General features: G+C 38.4%; 1 protein-coding gene across 3 annotated transcripts; it reads right to left on the bottom strand.

Moving 5' to 3' along the window:
- Positions 1 to 218: 218 nt before the first annotated feature.
- On the bottom strand, positions 219 to 19,276 carry OMA1 (OMA1 zinc metallopeptidase). 3 transcript variants are annotated; one of them, XM_063343573.1, is made up of 9 exons: positions 18,507 to 19,276; positions 17,026 to 17,554; positions 16,357 to 16,585; positions 14,758 to 14,931; positions 14,561 to 14,668; positions 13,933 to 14,061; positions 9,500 to 9,574; positions 7,931 to 8,080; positions 219 to 537 (listed from the first exon to the last, which is right to left on the bottom strand). In XM_063343573.1, the coding sequence occupies exons 2-9, from the start codon at positions 17,532 to 17,534 to the stop codon at positions 319 to 321; spliced, it is 1,593 nt and encodes a 530-aa protein (XP_063199643.1). In that variant the 5' UTR covers positions 17,535 to 17,554; positions 18,507 to 19,276; the 3' UTR covers positions 219 to 318. The 3 variants fall into 3 exon arrangements, with proteins under 3 accessions (XP_063199643.1, XP_063199645.1, XP_063199644.1); XM_063343575.1 differs by lacking the exon at positions 18,507 to 19,276 and adding an exon at positions 18,446 to 18,504; XM_063343574.1 differs by lacking the exon at positions 18,507 to 19,276 and adding an exon at positions 17,969 to 18,276.
- Positions 19,277 to 20,644: the final 1,368 nt, after the last annotated feature.

Here is a 20,644-nt window from a genome sequence, read left to right as displayed (position 1 = left end):
TGCTTCTGGCTCATCTGTCCTCTGATCAAGGTGAGCCTGATAAAGCTGAAAATTACACTGTGTGACTGGATTGTATGAGATTATCTTTCCCCTGAGAAGTGATTTCTTTTAGTAACTCTTGATGAATAAGAAACTTTCTGCTCCAACACGCTGCTCTTCTTGTGCGGACATGGTTCCTTATCGCTTTGAGTGAGAGATCACATAAAAGAAACATAGAATACGAGTGGATACATCTTCTTTATGGTTCAAAGACAAATTTGCATTACAAGACAGACCTTCAGGGACCACAAGTTTCATAAAAAGTGAAAATTATCATCGTTAGTTTGTAGGTTTGACTGCAAAAGTTACTGGCATATCTTCAACTTTTTGAGTGTGAGGAAAATCCAGTTTTGGTTTTGAGAGATCTCGCTTTGTAGAATTTGGGTTTTCTTGATCTTTAGACGATTCCAGAAGATGTTGCATGTTAAGTTTGAAAATGAGGCGAGGATCTGGTCCAGAAAGAGATGGGCAATTGCAGCTCTCTCTTATTTTAAGAGCCTGTGAATACATAGGAAAACAAATCAAGCTCATTTAAATAAGAAAAACAAAAGAGGTTTCAGTCAGCGATTTGGCTTTCCAGTAAGGTCTGCATTTGCACATAAAGCTTAGTGAATATAATACTGAGTCTGAGTTGTTAACAAACAACTTTTCAAGAGAAACCAAGAATTCCTGAGAAGAAATGTAGCAATATGGTAAAACAATGGGAAAAAAATGAACAATGAAGAACGAAAATCTTTTTTTCACAGACAGCCTCTCAAAGAATGGATACTCTAAAAGGTACAGCATAAATAGATAGGAAGTTCAACTATTTTATATGATACTTGTCCACGTCAGTACCTTTTACCTTTTAATTTACATTCACATGTAAATTAAAACGACTGTATCAAGAAATAGAGAGCTGTGAATAATTTACTTCATCAGATACGTTCTGTTATTGAAGTAACTATAAATAGATGTCCAACTGAAAAAAAGAGGGAAAGATCTCCGATAACATATAATGGACGTTTAACTGGTCAGCACAGAGATCCAGATGGTTGATTGGTATAGTTAAGGTCCAGTTACACAAGTCGTCTCATCTCCAAGAAGCATTTGAATACAGAGCTTCCAAGTATTCTGAGAAAAAAATGTCTCTAGAATGTAAACGTTTATCTGGATGAAAAGATTAGCGCTAAGAGACCAAACAAGTTACTCCTGCTCGCTAAGTGCCATTGTTTCCATTCTATGGATTACGAAGTAGAGGCACAAAGGAGCCAAAAAATTTCCCAGAGAATCAAAATCCATTAGCACAAGCACACTCCCCCCAGATCATCCTGTCTCATGGGCAATCTGAGAAAGGTATGACAATGGATGAATCTAATGTCTCAAGGCACCACGGAGAAATTGATACAAAACTGTAGAGAGTCAGCTGTTTTAAAGGATGCTTAAGTTGGCGTTCATTTCAACAAAGCTTAACATACCTTAATTAGTCCATACAAACAGGCAGCTAGTTTTAGAGTTACCAATGGATATCACACAACTAAGTCCAGTGCAGTACTTTGCAAGCGGTTGCAGACAGACCTGCTAGTATCCATGGATACTCCTACAAGACCCCTTTAAACTAATCAAGAAAAGTAAGATCTATGTATCATATAGCAAAATATTATATGTAGAATTTTAGAGGGTTCTACATCTCCGCTGAGAACTATTTTTTCAAGATTTGTAAAACTGAATACCAAGAAAATACCCAGTCAAAAACTAGCCTGAAATTTAGCATTAATCAATGGTCACCGTGGTATGGTCTCTTTAAGGCAATATTATCTGTGTCTTGGCCTCAATTAACAGCATAAAACAATGGGCAGATTAACACTGAGCTTTATTTTTAATCCTTTCATGGGAAAATAAGTTCAAATGTATATTTTGTTCCACTTCACTTCATAACCATGGATTCTTGAAAAGTAATAGTCGGACCTGTCCTGAGCTGTAGCCAGGTGCCTCCTGACCAGCACCAGCGACTGTTAGCAGAAAGCGTGGGTTGATCGTTAGTTCTAGACGAATTAAAGAGGACAAAGAAAGTAAAGTTTTCATAGCAGTCCTAGCACTGCAATTAAAAAACAGAGCAGAAATTTTTAACCTGCTTTATACACGCTAGATTTAGCTGAAATAACAAATCAAATATTCCAGTATACCTATGCATAAGTATTTGTCCATCTTTTTGAAACAATTTGGTATTCTTCCACAGGAGACAGTGGAAACGTCTTACTACAGCAGATTTTAAAACAGAAGAGCAGAGCTTCTTAACTCATTTCTTTGTATAAAGAGCTACCAAAACATACTTCTCCCTAACTTTACCACAAGGTTACTGTAAATGGCTAGAAACAAATAGAATTTAACAACTGTTTTTTTAAAAAGAAGCACTCCAGGAATGTAGCAAGAGTTTCTCCAGCTGTTTCTTGCTGAAATGTAACATTCAAATTACTGGATACACAAGTCTGGATTAGGCATGCAAATATTCCTCTTGTCTAACTTTTAAAAAATACGAATAAAGCTTTCAGGATTTGTTTTTCTACAGCATGATCGCTGATGTAGTCACCAAATGTAACTGTACCACTGAACACTCTTCTGCTTCAGTGACCAATTAATTTCTGAACTGACATTTATGACAAACCAAGAGTTTTCTCTTCTCTTCCAGAACACAAGCTGCTGCAAGACTGCATTAATGTCAAGCAGCATTATTCAAGGCAAATGGAAATATAAAGATTTAGGCTGTATCCTGGAAAGGGCAATGTAATCCTCTTTTAAACTAATTTAGCAATTTTATATCTCTGGTTTTTGTGGCTATATAGTGCCTGGCCTATTTCCATGGTTTCACTTATCTAAAATACTAAAATCACAACAGCAAAGGTAAAAAACAGTATTTCAGAGTTAACATTTTTACCCTGTAGATGTCTTTGCATTCTTGCTCGATGTAAAGCCATGCAAGGTGGTACAAGGTATCTACTCAACACCATCGACTCACATGCCGTTAAAAAGACTACAGTTATGAGAGTGGAAAGCTATGTTGACATGTCATCTCACTGTTAAAGACAGCTATGACTGCAGACTCCAGTGAAAGTAACCTTTGTATGTATGCTTGTGAATGCCACGCAACATTCAATCCTAGCTAGAAAGTGTTCTTTCCCTGGCTCTGTTAACTGCTGCTATTTTGTTTTGTACCAGTAGCTCTGTAACATCATTAAGATGCCAGTAACAGGCTGTGGAGCTTATAGTGTAATTTTTCCTGAAAGATAAAACAGCCCAACATGGTCAGCTATACTGTACTTCCGTAATCAGTAGCAACTTCAAATCTGGTAATTTAATATTGCTCAAGTAAATTGGTTTTTGACAGTTTGGGTAAGAGGACAAGTAAAAGCATTCTAAATGAAGCACATACGTACTGATATTATAATAAGAACATGTTTCATTGACTGTTTATAGCGAAGATTGTTCTCAATAAAGAAGACAGACAGAACTGAGACAAGGTTAACTAGCTAGAGTGAGTACGTAGATTCACCTGGGAATTGAGAGTACCTTAATGCTGTTCATTTCAGGTTAACCTGAAGAGGAGTACTGCTGTCCAGAATAAAGACCACTTGCATGCTTCCTGGTTCAGGAGGTCTCAAATAAAACATCAAAACTACTGCTTCTAAGTAACAAAGGTGAAGCTGTTTTTCTTATCAATACAATTGCAGTCACCTCCTGCAATGTGCTGGGATGGGGGAAGGCATAAGAATCAGGGAGCTCTGCCTCATCCTATTGCTTTCATATAGAGCCTACCAGCAGAGACAAATATAGAAAAAAAGTAATTTTTAGCTCTCAGTCTTAATCCTTCACCGCTGTCACAGATACCAGGCTAACTGCTGCATCTCGACCTCTTACAGTCTTTTGGAGTGCATCCTACCTCTCAGGCTGACAGCTCGCTCAGCATAAAAGTCACATCATACTCTCGTCCACAAACCAGGCCAAGGGTTGTAGTCTCTTGTGTATTAACTGCGATTACCTCGGCAGGGCTGACTTACGCTTTGACCCTGCAATTCTGACAAAAACTAAGAAATAGCACAAACATGTAGGACCAAAAAGGGAAAAAAAAAAAAAAGAAATGCTGAGTTGCAAAATGAATTACAATCAGCAGGAATAGGGAAGACAACAGGTTCTACAATGAAAGTATTAGTTAAAAGATGATTAAAAGAATGGATAGATAAATTACTTGATGGAGAAGAAAAGCAACCTTTATAATGCCAATACTTCAAATCTTTCACTGCTTCTGTTGGCACAGAAAAGAAAAATGGTGACAAAATATTTAACAACTTTATGGGGAGGACAGGAATACAGGTCAGTATTTTTTTATTCTTATTTTCCTGTAAGTTTCCACATTGATAGGGTTTAATTAATATATTCTAGTAAGAGAACTATCTGAAGCAAAGGGGAAACATACCAACCCATTTTTAAAAAGGAAGCAAAATAAATCTATCTTCAATATCCCAAAAGGCAGCACACTAAGGAATAAGCAATAACTACCCAAACAATAATAAAAATAACAAACAGCCAATGTGGGTTTGACAAGAACAGATCTTTCCAAAGTAAATTCATTAACTTTTTTTATTTGACAAGTTAATTGACCTAGAAAACAAAAGAGAAGCAGTAGAGGTGACATATCCCAACTTAATATTACTCTTGAAATGATCTCAACACAGCATTTACACAAGAAAGTGTAGGAAACGGGAGTTACAGTGAATGAAAAATGGAATCTGAGCCAACAACATGATGCCAAAAAAGCAAATGTCACGTCAAGATGAATTTTCATGTTGCAGGCAAGGCTCAGTACATAACCTTCTGCTTTACTCAGTATAGCTGAGGCTTCAGCTGATGTACAGTGTCTTATTTGGACAGCATACTAGGAAAAAGGTAGACAAACTGTAGCAAGTCAGAGAACATTAAATAAAAGGTTCAGAGATGAACTGGAAGATCCTATAGCTTTTCTCTGGCACTACACTTCCACAGTTTTTCTCTCCAGAACAATGGTAAGCATCCTTCCTGCTAGTACGTAATTATTTTAAGATTTCTTTTTTTGAAAATAAAATGCACAGGCCTTTACCAAGCATTTCACCACCTTCCACATAGGAATTCTAAGATATTTCAGTTTCCTATTCAACAGTACATTCTGTTTCCCTAGTTTACAATCCAGGTCCCTCCCAGTCTGAGGGGGAAATCCTTTAACAACATGGTAAATCTTTTAAATTTCCTTTATTTCCTTTCCAGGACAGCACCACTTGATAACTGCTTACAGCTCTCTTATTTACTAATTCGTCAGCTTGGCCATAGCTTCCAAATTGTTCAGAAAAGGAGATGCAAGATCTTTAAAAGACAGAGAGCAAATCAAATGAGTTTTAATTATGTGGAAAGAGAATCCTTGTGATATTCCTGCTTTAATTTACATTTCATGAGACTGTTAAGTCACCTCATTGAGACATGCCACTTCATTACCTGAAGAAAAACTCTCACTTTACAAGATTGCATCTTATTGTGAACTTGTTTTGAAGTCGATAGAGAAACATCTGTGTGGCCTGAGAAGTCCAAAAACTTGACCCTATTACCCCCAGCTACAGTAGCTGGTCTAGTAATAGATACTATATTGTCCTGAAAATCATGTCAGCTTCAAAATCATCACCATATGAAAGACAAAAATACTTGTATCAGAATCTTTAATACAAACATGACTATTTCATTCATATTTTCAGAGGAAGGGCAATTTCAGCTGAAGTAGTATTCAAAGTCAAGAATAAAGGTAAAACCCAACAGAGGTTGTTTTTTTAGGATTTAAACCCTTGTTTCTTGCTCATGATGGATCTGATACTAAGTCTAAGAAGTATAGTTTCTTTACAGAGAGATACTAGAGAAACAAAAAGGCTCTTTTCGAAATCTGGCTTCTCCCCTTGGCCTCTAAATATTTAATGGCCATTAATACATGGTAAACATATTGTTCTAAAAAGCTTTAAGTATGTGAACAACGAAACATAAAGGTCCCACCGACCCCTGGGAATCCCTTTAAATACCTGAGATCCAGTTTTAAGAAGGCAGCTCTCAGATGAAAGGGAGTCAATGCTTCAGACAAGAAGCCTCCAACACCTCTAAATACCTTCTTTCATTTTTATTCCGCTTTTGTAGTATTAACCTCACTTATCTGGTGAGCTTCTGTTAAGAACAGGAAGCCTTTAGCCTCTGCTTTCTCATCCTGCTCCAAAGAATGTTTAAGGTAAAATGCAAATGAAAACATCTCCTCAATTATCTTTTGGAAGAATCTTTCCTAGCCTCCACCGCTCTTGAAAGTGAGAGTGGCTATAAAGATCAAGGTTGCTCCACCTGCTAAACTACAAGTGACATGACAGAAATAACACGACTGCCAGTTCTACACAGTTGCTCAGTTATTTAACTTATTTGCTCAGTCCTGGGATAAACAGAACGTAAGGAGTAACTTATTTCGTTACCACTTTATAAGACAGTCAATAACTATGAAAGCAAAGGATCCTGAACCCTTTGCATTCAATCTAACTAAGTTGCGGCTTCACAACAAGTACCATTTTCCTTTCAGCTGTTCTAATGTGTTAGAAAATCAATCAAAATGGTCTCACAACCTGCTTTTGCAAATTACAGAATTTGTGTATATTAATTTAAAATATTCAGCCTAGCCAGTCCTCCTACCCCTAATGTTGATTTTGATTTATGCCATTATTTAGAATATTTATTGCATGCATTCTCATCTAAGGATTCATGAATATTTTTTTTTCTCCACTGAAATCAGCAAACACCCCAATATTGTAATGCTCCCTCTGCCAATAAATCTTCAACTGTCCTTACAGTCTGGAATTAAGAAATACTTAAAGTGACTGAGAGTTTAAAAGAAAAAAGAAAAAAAGAGAAGAAATTACCAGTTCATTATAAAAAAGGGAGTTCCCAAACACAGTTTAGCTTGCTCAAAAACAGTGCTGTTGTGGAGTGCTTTAACACTGTATTTTAAAAAGAAAAACTATTTTTCTGTAGTTAAAACCCCCACTATTTAAAGAAACAGTAAACAAACTAAGATTACTAAACTTGGAACAGTTGTCTCTTCTTAAGCTACCAGCAAGTAGCACACCAAATTAAGCGAATCCCCAAGTCACTATCCACTTGGCATTCCTCTGAGAGGAAATCTGAAAGAAAGTACAGAGAAAAGACTGCAGATTGATGAGCAATTGTGTGAATTAGTTCAAGTTTCTTGGAGTGGAATAAAATTTGCTCCCTAATGTGATGAAACAGAGATGTGAAGAAAAAAGCGGGCTACAAAGTCTGCAGAGACCTATCATAACTAGGGCTATTAAGAAATCTTCTACTGGGGATCTGACATTCTTTTGAGGCACAGTTATTTGAGGTGTATTCAATCCCTCATCAATGAGAGAGACAAGATAAGATGGAGCATTCTCTATTTGACAGCCTAGGGCTAGCTACAAAAGCAAGAAAAGTCAAGACAGTTTAGGGATCCAACTTGAAAACTGGCTTGCAAAACAGCAAAAAGAGAAAAGAATGAACAGGTGCTGTGACACCATCGCATCTATACTAGGAAGGCCATTCAAGAGCAAAAATACTACACTTTGATCAGAAATCAGACAGAGAAGAAAAAAAACCACTAGAATATAATTACATTTTATCTGTACTATCTTAATTTTTCCTCATTTAATAAAACCTTGAGAGCTTTGTAACAAAATTTCTGTAAAGATAAAGATAAGCACAATGCTAAAAGAGCAGATTGTGAATCAATACCAAAGTAGCTCGTGAATCAATATCAAACTAATTCTGGCAACCTTCCTAAGAGAAAAAGACACACTTCTTCAACTCTGCTCACCTCTGGGATAAGCCGATCTAAGTGCTCAGCTCTGTTTTCATGAGAAGGGTGCGTGGAGAGCCACTCTGGTAACTTGGGCTGCCCTTGAATGGCTTCTGCTAATTCCATTTGTTGCCAAAATACACTGCTTGCTCGTACATCCACGCAAGCCTGAAAACAGAAAGGAAATGTATACACCACTATATTTTTGAAGTAATACAATACACATTCTAATGGATATTGAATTACAAAAGACCATAGAAAGTCATGGAACACTAACTTTAAGAGCGGCATTTGTGTATCACCAACAGACTCCTTTATATTTGCATTTAAGTAGAGGGGAAAAAAATATTTCTTACATAAATTTTCACTTGTTTAAGAGAAAAAGAGACGAGTACTCAGAAGATAAGAAAATTACTTCCCCCCGAGAAAGAAAATTACGCGCCCCCCCCCCCCCCGAAATATAGAAGTGGTGCTTTATCCTTTGAATTTATTTCTTAAAATTATTCCTATAAAAAGATTATCTGCACAAGCAGAGAAATGCTGAGATACCATTTTCCTTGTTTCTTTCTGGGGTGGCCCTACATCTTAGGTATTACAAAGCAGTGCGCACCTACACAGTAATTACACTTTTTTCATGGATTGTATTATTCCCTTAGATGACTTTAAATTGAAATGTAGTTTCAATCCCAGAATCAAAGGTAATTTTAAAAACTCTTCCTTGAAGAAATATTAATAATTATTAAGAAAAGAAACTTTTCCTTATGAAATATTAACACTAGATGGTGCTGCTCTCATAGTTATCTAATGCTTATCTAGCTCTATTTCACTTAGCTAAAAATGGGAGAGTTCTCTTAGTTTCTTTAATTTAGAACTAAAATCCACAAGGACAAAAAAAGAAGTGACTGAAAAAACAAATCATGAAAAAAGTGCTGAGCAGTTTCTGACCAAATTTTTGTCTTACTCTAGCAAAGATGCATTATTTTTATGGCTGTATTTAGACCAAATCTTTAAATACTAGAACAATATTGATATGCTCTGTAATTAGTAGCAACCACAGAAAATATAATCACAATATCCAAGAGTTCTTAAATTTTACTGTATTGTTATGAGGATAGATACTATAGATCAGAATATTTTAGGTGCACGACAATATAGTAAAGCATTCCTCAGAACTTCTCGCCATAGATGAAAACTGCGTGAAACAAAAATCTACAGGGCAATTTACATCTTTACATACAATTAAATATATCCTACTTACAGAAGCTCACTATTGGGCATTCTCCTCCTTATAAATACATAGCTTTTTCTGCTAATGGTAATAAACTACACAGAAAGTATACTGTGCAGCTAATAACGCACAACTTCATAAGCTTCAATTTTATTACATACAATTTAGCCAGAATGACTTTGTCTTTCTGTACAGACTGTTTTATTTCCCACTACTTCACTAATCTCCATATCTTCAAAACTTTGGGAACCCTCCCACGCACGATTTAGCTCTGTATGAAGCGTGAATCTCCCTCTGATTATAACAGCAACTGAAAAACGTCTGGTCAATTGCTAAAAAACCAAACCAGTTGTAGTTACCTTTGCTGCAAACTGAAGTCCCACTTTATCAGCTTCAGCCTCCAACGTCCTGCTGTATGGTCTATCAAACATAAACTGCAAAGAAGAACATCAAAGCTCTATTTCTTGGTTTTGAATATGTAGCAAGCTAGAGCATTTTTCTAACCTTCTCATAAGAAAAGGTGTTTATCTATCATGTCCACACTGCGTGTGATCAGTACTAATTTTCTTAATGTAATCTTTATTTCCATTATATGTAACTGATATAACATTGATCCTGTATTCACTGGAAATTAATTCACGTTATACATATTTTCATAGCCCCTCTCATCATCCAGTCCCACAGCATTTTGCAGCAACTAAAGGGTCAATGACGGCTGTAAACCAGAATTTTTTCACTTCACTCTTTTATTGGCATTAAGATTTTTGTTGTAGTAAGTGCATGTAAAAAAATCCAGTGGCTCCCTTAAACTTTTAGGATGACTGTCTTTAAATCTGACATCATCTATTTTGTATGGTAAACAGCCCACAGTACGGAATGTAGACATAAACATTTTCATGCAGAAATCACTCCTTTGCCATGATTATCCCCCATCACAAGTTGCAAATTGCCCTTGATAAATCAAACTAGAAAACATAAATCTGGCCAAATGCTCTCCCTTTTTTCTAAGGGCCAGTGGTAGTTTTCTCAAAAGGTTATTTAGTCATGTAAGTCAGGATCTTCTGGCATATATAATTCATGCAGATTCGGGCAGCCTTGCCCTAGTATATCAGGTTATAGTAAAGCAAATCAGGACTTGTTAAAACAGCCCTGCTCCTGCAGAGATAAGGAACACATCACAACATCTGGTCTGGGCATCGATTGGGAAATATCAACTGAAGAATGGGGATGTGCGGCGCTAGTGAAGAGGAAGAGGTTTTATCAGCTCTCTATCTGGTTAAAGAAACACATCCTCCTTATAGTTTCCAGAAAAAAATAAAAGAAAAGAAAAAACAGACAGAAATGAAGAGCATCAAGAGAAGTGGTCCAATCCCTTGAGTGCATAAGGATATCTGTAACTTTTTGCTTCTTTCTAAAGTAGTACTGATGGTTTTTCTTTACTAGGGCAAAAATAAAAGCCAAACCAAAGCTGATTCTCTACAGGTCTTTTCAAGCCAAATACACTGGTTTATAAGTAAGCATAGATCAGGTCACATTCTAAGTTCTTAATGTCCTTACAGAACTTAAGCATTGCAATTTTAAATTTATTTTAATAATCTTCTGAAGATAAAGTCATTATCTGAAGTGGAATATATATTTCTATTGCCTTGAAAAGTGCTCTGGGTCTACTGGAGTGCATATATTTACTGAACGGCAAAGATAGCCCTGGCTAGTCTGTCATATATTCCTGAAGCACCATTTCCCAGTTAGCCAGATAAACTGTTTAATTTTTAAACATTTCTCAGACAGGGAAATTAAACCAGTAACAGGCAACAGGACTACCAAAAGCACTCACTGGAACAGAGGCTTACACAAGCAGGCGGTTTGCTATTTCTTCACAGTTACAACCACTTGTGGTTTTCTTCTCTGAGAGGTTTATACAATAATTGTAAATAAGAAGGGGTAGCATCCATCTCAAAAAAGATCTGCAAAAATTTAGGAATTCGGAAATTGCATGTGTGTGTCTTAATAGACAATCTAGAAAGAGAGATCTGGGACAGCAAGAAGATGGTAATAAAAAGACCAGCATGTAAATTCTTACCCTTAAATAGTTTTATTTGCATTTAGAGTTGAGCACTAGGGTATTACTATTTACCTGTATGCCTATCCCAATACTGCCTGCAAAAATATGGCTGTATTTTTAAAAACTAAACACAATACTAATGCAATCTCTAGTTCAGGACCTACCCATGCTGCAGAATGCGGGAAAAGGGATGGCATCTGAAGAAACTATCACCCTATAAATGCTGTTACTTCCTTTACTTTTCCTCTATGTATCTGCTACTGGCCAGTCACAGACAAGATAGGAGCCTAAAGAGACTCTAGATATAACTTACGACCGAGTAGGGTTCCAGATTTGTTATGTTCAATCGTTGTCCAAATTTCATTAACGTATGAGACTTAAAAGTGTCCTCTGTAATTTTTGAGAATTCTATGTGTTTCTTCTTCAGATCAAAAAGTAAAACTATAAGATAATCTGAACCTAAGAAAACTCAGTCTCTCTTTCACCGTGTGCTTCTAGCCAATGAAGTCTCAGCAGTGGTCACATAAAAGGGTTCTGAGCCACCTAAAATACAATACTATTCATCTCCTACTGAAAAATTAATTTAAAAAAAAAGTAATCTTTTGTGACTGTGCTGGAATGAAAAATTAAATCCTTCAAACTCTGATCTAAAGTCTTTCTCAAAAACTGGACACAATAAAGAAGATGGATTTGATTTTTCAAATCAATTACCAGAGCTGTCTGTGTATATTAAAGAAAAGGAAGTTCCAGGTAAGTTGACTATCCAAAATCACTAGTTTCCACATGAAATACAATCTGATGGTGTGAGGTGGACAAGAAAGGCAATATGAAGTACTGTAACTGTACACACTAGCATGTGTGACATGAGTAAAACTCAGAAACACGTTTTGTGCTATTCCAAGAATAATTCCTAGGCTTCAGTTCCCTTATAAAATAACTGCTGCTGTAAAACCAAAGCCAACATGTGTCAGTTCAGAAATACATGACTCAAAAACAACCATGAATGAATCCCATAACAGAACTTCACAATTTCTCGAGGCAAGCAAACCTACTAGCTGCGGATTAAAAAGCAGAACTGGAGCTAGCATGCCAAAAGGCCTATGAAGAGTCACTGGAAACTACTTATGGTCAATAACAAAGGCCTACGAAAAGGGACTGGAAATTACTTATAGTCAATAATAAAAAATAAACAATAGTCAGTAGGGAAAAAAGTTAAGCCTCCGAGGACATAAAAGGAAAACAAATACTGAAAGAGAAGCGAGTACTGCAACGTGGCTTAAATAACCCTTTCATGGAGTGGGATGCTAACACTTTAAAAAAATAAAATACAGTTATGGAAGAAGAGGAAAAGAAACATCCTGAGAAAACATGCAGAAAGGTTCATTTTCATGTAAGCACAATAGGCAAACGTTGAACAGAGGAAACAAACAGGCATTGCACTCCTTGGTAACTAACAGAAACAAAAATTTCTATTCAGCATCTTTGGTATATGGAATGAAAGCTTTGCCAGTATTAATCACTTACTTATTCTGCATTACATATGGATATGTTTAATGTTACTGGAGTTGAGTTTGATCAGTTTTAAACCAGAACATTGCTGTACAATTTTTCATATATGATAGATCTTTTCAGTACCACACTAGGACTATGAGCTTAACTCCAGATTCCTTTTGCAACCTAAAACACAACTTCAACGCACGATGCCAAAATAGCAGTTGCAGTTAGCCTAGAAGATGAGAAAGGATGCTGACAGGGAGTTAAATCTTTGCTGTCTAAATTATGAGCAGTATCAGGATTGATTCACACTTTGCTTTTTCCAAATTCAGCTCTTCAAAATGCTGGCTAGCACTCATCAATGTATTGGTTTTTGCTACTCATACAAATATCCAAGCTCTTTAGAGAGAATTTATGTTCAGAATCCACATGTCTACCAATTAGCATAAGAACCACCCAAAACAGATTGGTTATGTTTAATTTTATGGTTTTGAGGAACCAGGGGAAATCTCAGGAAAAGCATCAAGAGAAGTCAAAGAAACCAAAGAGCTCTTTCACTTAAATTCAGATTCAAGTTTTATGATGTAAGCAAAATTTCTTTTAAAAAGCCCCACTTTTTAAAAAAGAAATGGATCAGTAACTGTCTGGAGGCAGGGAGTAAATTAGACTGCTGAAGAAAAACGGCACCACAAAGCCTCTGAATTTTACTTTATTGGAATATACGCTGCCTGAAAGTATTACTTAAGTAAGTTTTATTATAGCATGGTTTATACTTTTAAAGAATGTTTAGATTCTCGGTTTTCTTATCTTACCACTAACAACGTATTTAAAGAATTCCATATATTTTATTTCATTTAGAAACAATTTAACAACTACTCAAAACAAAAACATGGCATTTCAACATATACAATTTTAGAAGATGAGCTACATTTCCAAAATATAATCATCTAACTTAATTGGCAAGCAGGTTCAGAGCCTGTTCAGCTAAAGAGAGTCATTTAGGGAAATCTAAATTTCTTCAAGATGATAAATGAAAATATATACATCAACTAAAGCAGATGCAGATTTATAAAAACATATTTCATTCAAAAATATACTCAAATATTAATTTTTGCTTATAATATTTCTCCTCTCGCCTTTTTCCACAAACATATTATTTAGTGGTACTGTCTCCCCAAGATTAAAAATGTTTTTCCATGAAACTCAGGAAGAATAACAACAAAACGTCAGTCTTACCTCCTGCAACTTGCTCTGAATCCACTGTCCAACAACTGCCAAACTATCACGGGGACAGATGGCCCAAATCATAGTGAGAAAGATGAGTGATAGAAAATCCAAGAAGTGAACCAGGCTGGCTTTCTCTGCCTGCAAACAGAAATTGTCCCATTTTCATTCTTTACTGTCAGATATTTCTTTAGAACATAACAGAATTCAGAAATACTGTAAAAATCACTATTTTTTTTTCTATGCAGCCATAGGAAATTATATGATTTTATTAACGAGTCTAGGAGTAACAAACCGAGTTGCTGAGTGCCTCTAGTTCCTTATGTCTGTGCTATAGGAGAAAAGGCATCTCCAGACCAAGTTCTAAATGATTGTTAATAGTAAGCCATAATCCATCCATACAATTATGAAAAAAGTACTGGCAGACTTTGTGCTGACACTGACTACTACAGGACTTTTGACAGTTGTTAAGTATTACAGGAGTAATAAGGATATACTGTACCAGAATACTCTCATTTCAAACTCAATTTTTCTTTAATTAGAAAGAGTCACACTGAAACTTTGGTTGCTAGCGATCGGGAAAATCTTAATTAATTAGAATTCATTTAAGGATTTTAGACAGCTTTCTTTAAATACTTACTGCATGTTCCAACACAGCGTGAGCTATTTCATGTCCCAAAATGAAAGACAGCTGATGAATATCAGAAACTGCATTTAGCAACCCAGTGAAAACAAACACTTGTCCATTCTGTAAACAAAAAAAAGAGTCAAAATTAAGTAAATAAATAAAATACTGTTTCAATATTACTACTAATTTTTGCATTGGGTTCAACTTACTGGAAGCACAAAAGCATTTACACCTGGTTCATCAACCACATGGATAACCCACTTGAGCGCTGAGACCTGTGGGATGTCCTTATTGCTTTCAGATAAATGACCAACAACTCTCTCCACAACCTGATAGCGCGCATCTGTCTCAGGTAACATTTTACTTTTGAATTCTTCCATCCACTAAAAAAAAAATAAATTAAAAAATCATTGATTGCCATGCAGAACAAACGCACAGTAAATGACTAACTGGTAAACCAATTTAGCAGCTACACATGCCCTAGTTAAATCTAAGTTTTAATACATTTTCCTTTCATATACCCAAAGCCGATATATTAGATTTAGGCTTTCAGACCCACAAGTTAAGGATTAATAAACTTAAAAGGAAGTAAACTGACCACAAATGAAAAATAAGATAGTATAAACTTGTTCTTACAGCCTCCTGTATCTGGCGTTTCCCTATTATACAGTTAAGCTCAGCATCACAATTTGACAAACCTTTCTATACCTTCCTGAATTCCCATTTGAATTTATAATTTTTCTCTGTCTGTACACTTCTACTGTAATTTGTAAGGTGGACAAATTTATACAAAAGATGTAATTTGAATATATCCTTGTACTTCTTTTGCTATGTTCTTATCTCGCATTCTCCATCTGCTGGAATAGACATTTGTATATGGCTGGATTATCAACTTTTACTGACTTCGGAACAGAAAAATCACAGAACTCAAAGTTACAGAAATTAATACAATGGACAGTTTAAAAGAAAGCAATTAAAGAAAAATCATAGAATCATTTAGGTTGGAAAAGACCCTTGGGATCGAGTCCAACCATCAACTCCACTCTACAAAGTTCTCCCTTACACCTTATCACTTAACATCACATCTAAACAAGTCTTAAAACACATTCACCACCACCTCCCTGGGCAGCCTATTCCAGTGTCTGACCACTCTTTCTGGGAAGAATTTTTTCCTAATGTCCAGCCTAAACCTACCCTGCTGCAGCTTGAACCCATTCCCTCCTGTTCTATCACTAATTACCTGTGAGAAGAGACCAGCACCAACCTCTCTACAGTGTCCTTTCAAGTAGTTGTAGAGAGTGATGAGGTCTCCCCTCAGCCTCCTCTTCCTCAAACTAAACAGTCCCAGCTCCTTCAAAATGAGCTGATCCAATGGAAAAAAAAAAAAGTACAACTGAATGCAGGTGGAGAGCACTACCTTAGGAAGTGACAGCTTGGAGGAAAGGACCTTAATGAGACAGACCTGAGCATGTACCTATTATCTAGGCTTTTATTGCTTCTACCAGATTTTTATATTTCTTGTTATACTACAATAATGCAGTTAGAAATGTTTGCTACACACATTACATGTGTTCTTTAACCATCATGTGTCCCTGAATGGTTTGCTGATGGAAAGGGAACTCTTAAAAAGAATGGGGACAAGAGGAGGGGGTAACTGATGGGGGTGCTCTGCACAGTTCTGAGCATGAAATTCAAAACGAATTAGGACACAACTAGCTTTGTTTGGCCATCTCATTAATTGGACTATCTCATCACTAAAAAAAAGCATTAACAATTTTAGAGTATTTTGAATTTTTTTTTAATCTTACCATATCATATTCTATCTGTGACAGTTCTCTGAAATGCTCTTTTCCAAACACCAACAGTCGAGCGCGTCCAGTGATGGGTGTCTCCTCCAAGTGAGTAAAATAAAACATGACAAATAAAACTCCTAAGCTACTAACACCCAGGAGTATCTTCCATTTATTTCTCCTTGCACTTTCTTTAAAAAGTTCCCGTTTATTAGGAGGAAGTGCCTTCCACCAATTTCTTATGCTCCTGTAAGATACAAACATTGTCAACTTAGGACACAGTTAAAAAGGAATTTGTTAGTGTCCACCCTTGCTGTATTCTATATTACAGCCTCACCTCAGGTAAGAGCTTATGGAAGGTTATACTGTAATTGGCTTCTACTCCATTCCATTTCTTCCCTCCCAAAGGAAAAAGAATGCCCCTTAGTGTCTTGGTTCATCTCCCTTTACCACATGTAAATGAGAACGAGAAGAGCAAACCATACATCTAACACCTCTGATAACAGAAATAACTTATTGTTGAGCAAACTGTCAGTGTAGGCCCCAGTCCTACAAAATTTTGCACAGATACTAAAATGAAAACGCTACAAATACACCTACCACTCTCCACCAAAACCAACGAACTCATGCACACATCCTTGTGTAATGGGGTCTTACACTGAGAGGGAAAGTGAGATAGTATTTTACCTGCCAAGAATGATAGCAAATAATTTCTGAGCTGGCTTAACAATAATCCAGAAAAGAGGAACTGGTGCAGCCTGAAGTGATGGTGATGTGTGAAAAGACCTGATGATCTCAGCATTCCAAGCAGAAAAACGATGTGGGAATTGCCCTAAAGAACTGATCTGGAGGGATGTGGTCTTCTGCCCCAACGGCTGAGAAGACTGGAAGCAAAACCTTCCCGAACTGTGGAGAACATTCTTGTATACCTCTGTATTGGAGATAGTCAAAAGACACCTCTGTCCTTTACCAATGAAGTTTCTATACGACTCAGGGCTTCCAGTCAAAAAACAGTTTCTAGTAGTTCCACTGAAATCCAGCCTTTGGCATCTCTGTCGTGTACAACTGACTTGAGTTCGGCAATATCCTGCGTAAGACCTATAGAGATTACTGCAATTCCCATGCTTTGTCAAAGAAGCCAAATGAAAGAAAATACAGTTCCTGCCTGGCAACTTTAGACCACAGATGATATTCATAACTTCTTTGGTTGGTTACCCTGAAACAAAGAAAAAAAAAATAGCAGAGAGATTTTAAGAAAACCACCCAAACACGAAACTCAGAAATGTTTCTTCATTTCAGCTGAACAGATACCATGTATTTGTTTGCCAACACTTGAATTGCACAAGAATTCTCATAACAACTACATACATGCAGTTACAACCGCATCCTGTTGCAGTTTTAAGGTACCGATCTGCTTTCAACTGTGAAAAAGTCAATTTCTTTTACTGCTGAGAATAAAACTGCGATTTTTTTTTTTTCTTTCACTTTTATTACCACCAGATCAGAATGACTGCAGGTGTCCCTTGTGGAAGACGTGTGCATCATCACCTTTCTGTGCTGGGCTCCTTGACACAGGTGCCATTCATACACACTGAGGAAAACCGGCATCTATTGAGCATTTTGCCGATACCTTGCTGTTGAACGCAGGGCGCAGATCTGCTACACCCGGCCTAGAAACAAAACGACTCCACGCAGCGAAACCGAGTATCTCCCAGACAGTAGCCCCTGATTTACGGGGTATGGAAACACCTTCCCGCCGGGACGGGCAGGCCCCAGCACCGGCATTTTCACCCGCTGGCTCTAACGGCGGACTCTGCTCCCCCGTCAGGGCGAGGAACCGCCGGTTCCCCCCGCCTTTCCTCCCTTTCTGGCAGCGGCCCGACACCCCGAGCCGCCCTCGGGGGTTGACCGCGACTGCCGGCACTCAAAATCCCGCCGCGAGCAACCCCCCGCCCTCGGTGCTGGCGACTATCGTGATACGGGCAGACGTGAGGAGACGGAGGGGAAGAGAGGGAGACGCGTCACTCTGCGGCGCCCGCCAGGAGCGGGGCGGGGGGGAGTGGGGGCCGGCGCGCGGGAGGGAAAGAAGAGCCCCGTCCGCCCTCACAGATGAACGTCCTTGGGATCTGCTCCGGGAAAGACCTCCTCCATGGGGCTCCCCTACTCACCACGCCGGGAGGCGGCGGCGGAGGAGGAGGAGTCAGACCGGGCCGCCGCGGAGCCGCCGCTGATGCCGGGCCAAGACGGGACGGGACGGGACGGGCCCGGCGCCGCGCGCGCCCCCCTTCCCTCAGGCGCCGGCTCCCGCCCCGCGGAGGCTCCGCCCGCGGCCTCGAGCCCCGGCGCGCGACATGCGGGAGGAGGCCGCGGCACCCCCAGCCGCCATTTTGTGTTAGTCAGGGCGGCCGCGGCTCGGCCGTGGAGGGAAGCGAGCGGGGGTCTTCCTTCCTTCAGGAGGCGTCGTGCCGCGCTGGTGCTGTTCCTTCTCCTGTGTTGCCTTTCCTCACGGTTCTGCTGTGAGGTCTCGGCGCGGCACTGCCTCACCTTGCGGCGGGGCTGGCCCTCATCCTGATGTTCCCGGGCCTGGCTGTTAAAGAGGCCCCAAACTAGACTTTTAGGCCCCTTCAGCTTTCAGAGCTCGTGGGTGTTATGCCTTGGCGTTGCTTGCTGGTTTTGGAGATCTGAAGTCTCAAGGTGCTTCCCGGTCTCAGAGGGCTGGTGATGCTCCTGTGGAAGGGAGCAATCAGCTGTACTGCGACAGTGGTAGGTGGAGAGGTGGTTTGGCTTTTCCCAAATGCAAGAAAATGGCAAGCTGCTAACCTAATATGTAACTTTTGGCCTACTCGTGTAGCTGATCAAAGTACATCTGAAATGATGTGATGCAAAAACCAGGTTATATGCTGCATGAAAGGATGAGACTAGGATGTATGGTAATGACAAGGCACCCCAGGCTTCATACAAGCCCTGGGGCTTTGCATGTAAACAAAGGCCCTCTCATTGCAAAATGTGAAGAAACACAGATCTTTGCCGTCACCAGTCACATATTCTGTGTATGAGCACATTCAAATATGGTTCATTGTTTGCTGAGATACTCACTAGTCTATGCCTTTTTATTACAGAGGCTCTCTCCTGTGACAGTGTTAAGCATTGATGCCGAGGAAAATCTATACTGACCAGATCTTGAAGTCCAGGCCAAGAAGTAACTTTATGTAGTGACGGGTAGAAAGTCTGTTTTCAGCAGACACGGTTCCGTTAAGGCTGCCCAGCCTCCATTATCATGGGAGGCATGAGGAGTAAAATCTTGAAGTCAATTAGCAGGGCATTGATTTTTGTGACACTCAGCTCCAGTCACAAAAACAGCTGAGCTGTAGCAGCAGAAAAGCACTTTGTCTAACCTCAGGCGTGTGTTTCTCCCAGCTGTGAAGAAACGAAGAACTGAGGTGGAAGCTTTCATTAATGTCTCCTGATGCTTAATGTCCTGATCTCTTAGACTTAGTATTTACCTGCTTTTCTTGCTGCCTTTATGTAGAATTTTCTGTTCCTAAGCTAAGCATGAAAGCTTTCTAGCATTTCTTCTGTGGAGCAAATGCCATTCTTCCACCTCACGGAGTCTCCGCTTTATTTCAAGTTTGCTGAAAATGTTTTTTCACTTTGCATATTTCTTTTTGCTGTTATTTGTTTCTCCCGTTGCATTATTTAACTCTGTTTGCGTAGAGGGTATAGGAGCTATTTCTGCATTCCTGACTTGCTTAAATTCCTGTTAAACTCAATGGATATTTTGAGTGTGCAAAGATGGGGCTAAAAGTTGCGTTCTACATTCTGCACTTCTAAAATCTCCCCAAGTGGCATCAGTTATAATTAAAACTTCAAAGCAGAGAGGCAACAAATACAGCACAGGTAATTATAGGATATCTCTATCAGATACCAACGCTACATGTCTCTATATGAAAATCTGTCAAATAGTTGAGCAATCAGATAGTTACAAAGTGGTGCTTTTCTCTAAACAGACATACAGTAAGAAAAACAACATTCTAACTAGTCACTTACACCAGGGCTCCTCTTGAATTTTAATGAATATATATATACATAGTACTTTTTTTTTTTTCTGAGGAAATAAGGAAGTTCTGTGCTTTAGAGAGACTCGCTTTGTAGCTGAGATTTTGCTTTCTGGCCTCATCTCTTCTTGAAAAAAAGACTGTAATTCACATTTCTGAAGAAGACCAGAAGGCAAGCTTTCATGCCTTAAGACTGCGTAAGACCCACTTAGAGGTCATAAGTGATGTATAGGTTTTCTGATGAACCTCAG

Source organism: Chroicocephalus ridibundus, chromosome 8, assembly GCF_963924245.1.
Source record: "Chroicocephalus ridibundus chromosome 8, bChrRid1.1, whole genome shotgun sequence".
Taxonomy (NCBI): domain Eukaryota; kingdom Metazoa; phylum Chordata; class Aves; order Charadriiformes; family Laridae; genus Chroicocephalus; species Chroicocephalus ridibundus.
Note: the sequence above shows the minus strand (reverse complement) of the source record. Positions and strands in the feature narration are given on the sequence as shown.